Below are 4,425 nucleotides of genomic sequence, written 5' to 3'. Positions count from 1 at the left end.
AATAAAAAAATGACATGTCTAAAAGATCCTTTGTCAGTCTCATGCTTATGTGGGAAATCGGACACAGTCTTTTGTTGAACACCACACAATTCCTTCACTGAGTTCTAGAATGAGTTTCTAGAGTTCCGAGAAAACGCAAAGAAGTCTGCCACAAGAATCCACAAGAAGAAAATGGTCCACAGGATACCTGCTATTGTCATGTTCCACATGCAACTCATAGACAATCCCAGACTGTCTGATCTGCATTGTTGGAGCCAACCTACTGAGGGGAACAATGTATGGCATTGTCTGCCAATCACATGTGATTCTCTATACCCTCACACCTGTTGGTCAAAACAAAGATGGCTGCCATCAAACACATGAAACTGTGTTTCTTTGTAAACTGGCCACTATGGCTAGCGGACTCAACATTTCAAAAGATGATTTAGTTTCTTAGCAGCCCAGGTAGTTTTTTTTTGTTTTGGTTTTTTATAGAAATGTCTGATTGAACACTGTGGAATTGACCAGACATTCCAGCCACAGCCAAAAAAAGTTCCACCATTTTGGCCAGTGGCTAGAGTTAATTTCAGTGCTACCATTTTAAATATGTACTCCATTTTCCTGAGGTCAAATGAAGATTAAAGTCCCATGAGTTCCACAACAGCATTGGAGAGAACATGCTATTGAGACAAGGTAGTTAAACTCGGAGGTACTGAATGGACACCCAAAGCAAGGCCAACCAGTATCCGTTTTGATCATAGTGTGTAGGGTGAAATTTGGATGAATAACATTTGGGTTCAGGATAACCTCTAGCATGGCTATTCCATATCCTCCATTAGAGCCATTTCCTGTTAGGGTTGGTTCAAAATCCTGCTCAGTGCAGTCTTGAAATGGTTTGGGTTTCTCCCACATCACTGATAAGGGGGAATGAGGATTGGGTGCACTTATCCTCAGTTCAATGTAACGCATTCCAAATTCCTTCCATCTCCACTGGGATGGAGAGAGGATTAGGTGCACTTGATTCACTTCTCGACTCAGTCCGACTCTGAAGGCGTTTGCGCTCACATTCAGCCTCAGCTCTGGCCCAGTACATCTCTGTAAAGTTCTGGCACCCTGTCCGGGTCCACGGGCCGTGGTAGGAAGTGAGTGAACCTCTGGTGCCGCCTTGACCTAGTACCGTCCCTTGAAGTCCCATCTTTGTTTAGGGCGACAAAATAAAACGCTCCTCTCTCTCCGTGCCGGTACAGGTTGGAGGCGTAGGTGTTGTACCAATTCTCTTCAAACTGCTCCCTGAATACACTCTCCGCTGAAAGCTTCTCCTGCAAACAGAAAGAGGAAAGAGATTGTCATGGCTGTGTTCTGAACCCAAGCAAGCAGGAATGATGGTAGTCATTTGGGTATTTGGGCTGTTCTGTGTCTTTTGTGCATGTGTGTGTGCACATGAAAGAGAGTGAGTGCATGACACAAGGAGAGGCTGTGTGCGTTTGTTTGTGTACTCAGCAGTTTCAGTACTTACAGATCCATATAGCTCTCCTTTTCTGTTCATGGCGAGGTACAGGCCACTGTCCACTCCTCTGATGCTGACGAGACCCACCGCCAGGCTGATGAACTCTAGGATACCTGCACAAAAAAAACACAACATTGTCACTCCCTCTGGCTCCTTCACATTATGGACAGGGATGCTGATGCTGGTGTACTTTGGGACATAAAGCCTGATTTATACATAGTTCACACATAGTTCATCATAGTGTCGCACACTGAAAATAGCAGATAGCAGCCTCGCAGCATGGCAAGTTGTGAGCTTGTAGATCTGTTATTTTGGGTGTGTGACACCCATGTGCAACTAAGTGTAATTTGTGCTTTAGGATCACTGGACCCTTGAGCTGAAGAAGAGTAGCCCCATTCCCAGTGCAGCTCAATAGAAGGAGCATACAACTACACAGTAAAATCCTTAGTGTCAATTTAACTCTGAGTTAAATTAACACAGATTTCACTGTGTACCAACATACCCCAAGGTTGAAGATGTCCATATGAGTTCATGCAAATGCTTTGTATGAATGAGTCCGCAAAATGGCACAGATGGAATACAGTGTTCATTCATATGTATTTGGAACCTTAGTAAGGACTTAAGCAACACACTCAATGCAATAGGCCAAATGCCTTATGGGCAAATGTATTTTCCACAAAATCTTTCAGTGGTCATTTTACTTTCACATTGAATCAATCAAGTGGCAGAAAGTCAAGTGTTATAGGATATGGCCTTGCGTTGGTAGCAGAATTTCTAAGTAACCTACTTTTGATCTGCCATAGGCAGGTGCTTTGTTATCTTGATAAGTGGAAGATAAACAGGCAAATGTAAAGAAAGGCTCAAGTCTAATCTCCAAAGAGGAAATGGCAAAAAGTGTGCAAACATAAAATACTCAAACTATTGTCACACCTGAAACGCCTGTTTACCTTAAAATAAACCGGGCCTATAGCTCCATATTAGTTATTACAGTTATGACACCAGAAGGTTTAGTTGTTGAGTTTAAGGAAACAACACAGTAATCCAGCTGACTTACTAGCAATATTGGTGTGCAGTTTATAATGCCTGCAAGCTAAATTAATCTCTGTTATCGGACAATGTGATTATATAAAGTGAGCGCCCTGTGTAATCAGTTTGCTGAGGCACACACTGTACCATGTACTCACAGTGTCGTGAGTTCAAATCTCACACACCTCTCTCTCTCTCTCTCTCTCTCTCTCTCTCTCTCTCTCTCTCTCTCTCTCTCTCTCTCTCTCTCTCTCTCTCTCGCTCTCTAGCTCTTTTATGTGCCCGGTTTGCCTTTGTGCTCAGTGGAAGCAAGGGGAGCAGCAAAATGCAGAACATTAATGTCAAAAGATAATTATGAACAGTTTTTCTTACCGAATCTGCTGTGGTCCTTCCTCGTGCCCTGCACCGTCCCGTCCGGGTGGATCTCGAGGTGGAAGCCGGTCCTGCAGTAGAGCTGCCGCCGCCTCAGGATCCCCTTCAGATGGCTGAGGTCCGCCAGGCTCCGGGAGAGCCTCTCCGCCGAGACCAGGTGTTCGTGCTGCTGCTGCCGGCTCCCCATCATCCCCATCATCCCGGCGTGGACCGAGCTGTAGTCCATCGACCCGGCGCCGGGGCTGAGGATGAAATGGGACCCGATGGGAGCCGAGGCGGCAGCACCGCCACCACCAGCGGCACCGAAGCTGTCCAGAAAACCGTTAGAGAAGCCGATCCCCACCTCGCCCGCTGCCCCCATCACCATCACACACACACACACACCTCGATCCGATCCGTGCGATAGATAGATCCAAGCCGGAGTGAGGAGAGCCTCAAGCCGAGCCGAACAAGCCGACGTTTCAAACCGAAGGAAAAAAGAAAAGTTCAATGTAGCTGCAGCAGCCTCTCAATGAGAAAATCCTCCTGCGTGTGCGTTTTTGCGCAGTCACCGGTTACGATGGTTATCTAGTAAACCGTTAGATTAAGATCCCATGTTATCCTATTCCTGGCTGCAGCAGCACATGCCTCCTTCCCTCAGCTCCTCTGGAATATTGCTCTCTCTCCTCTTCTGTGTCGCTCCTCTCTCCTCCTCTCCACCTCGGGATACTCCCCTTTGCTCCTGTGCTTATCAGGGTTTTCCTCTCTCTCTCTCTCTCTCTCTCTCTCTCTCTCTCTCTCTCTCTCTCTCTCTCTCTCTCTCTGTGTGTGTGCGTCTCTCTCCTCCACCTCCTCCTCCTCGTCCTTACCTCCTTAATTCACTTGTGTCTTTTTTTCTGCGGGTATCCTGCGTTCACACATACAGCTCCCTGCGCACGGCGTTCAGAGTCCTTCTCTGATGGCAGTGAGACAAGTAAATGGCAGTTCCACTCCAGGTAGCCTATATAGCCTGATCTGGTCCTTATGGAAATCGATCCATGATGGGTTTGAATGCCTTTTTATGCTAATGTGACCCGAATGAGATTCTCCTCCTCATCTTCAAACAGAAGAACTCCTTGATCATCACACTTGCCACTCTTTCACCTTTTATGTGCAGTTTCATCATAACCTCGGTTAATCTGAGGATAATAGGCTTGAATGGGCTCACCGATTTGGAAAGAGAAGCTGAGAGGTTTGAGGTTTCCCCAAAGAGCTTCTCTTCAGTGATGTGTGGCTTCTCTCTCTCTCTCTCTCTGTGTGTGTGTGTGTGTGTGTGTGTGTGTGTGTGTGTGTGTGTGTGTGTGCAAGCGCGCGCGTGTGTGTGTGTGTGTGTGTGTGTGTGTGCTGACGCACGGTGCGAGAAGGTGGTAGAGCGCGTGCGTGAAAGTCATATTTAACATTATTGTAAACGCTTTTCAATCGCACGCCCCCTTCAATAAATGACTCAGGTGCGACTATGAGGCAGATAGAGGAAAGCCCCCGTTTGCGTAATTCTAGCACCCAGCTGTTGATTTATTGGCCCC

General features: G+C 46.7%; 1 protein-coding gene across 1 annotated transcript; it reads right to left on the bottom strand.

The window, feature by feature from the left end:
- Window positions 1-1,043: 1,043 nt before the first annotated feature.
- Window positions 1,044-3,245, bottom strand: LOC311060020 (fibroblast growth factor 9-like; the record flags this gene model as incomplete). Its single annotated transcript, XM_084078144.1, has 3 exons — window positions 1,044-1,298; window positions 1,496-1,599; window positions 2,885-3,245. 3 exons carry the CDS (start codon window positions 3,243-3,245, stop codon window positions 1,053-1,055), a joined length of 711 nt encoding a protein of 236 aa, XP_083934270.1. The 3' UTR covers window positions 1,044-1,052.
- Between the last annotated feature and the right edge of the window lie 1,180 nt (window positions 3,246-4,425).

Source organism: Gymnoscopelus microlampas (assembly GCF_963454915.1).
Source record: "Gymnoscopelus microlampas genome assembly, chromosome: 2".
NCBI lineage: Eukaryota > Metazoa > Chordata > Actinopteri > Myctophiformes > Myctophidae > Gymnoscopelus > Gymnoscopelus microlampas.
The sequence above is the reverse complement of the archived record's forward strand: the minus strand, read 5'-3'. Positions and strand labels throughout refer to the sequence as shown.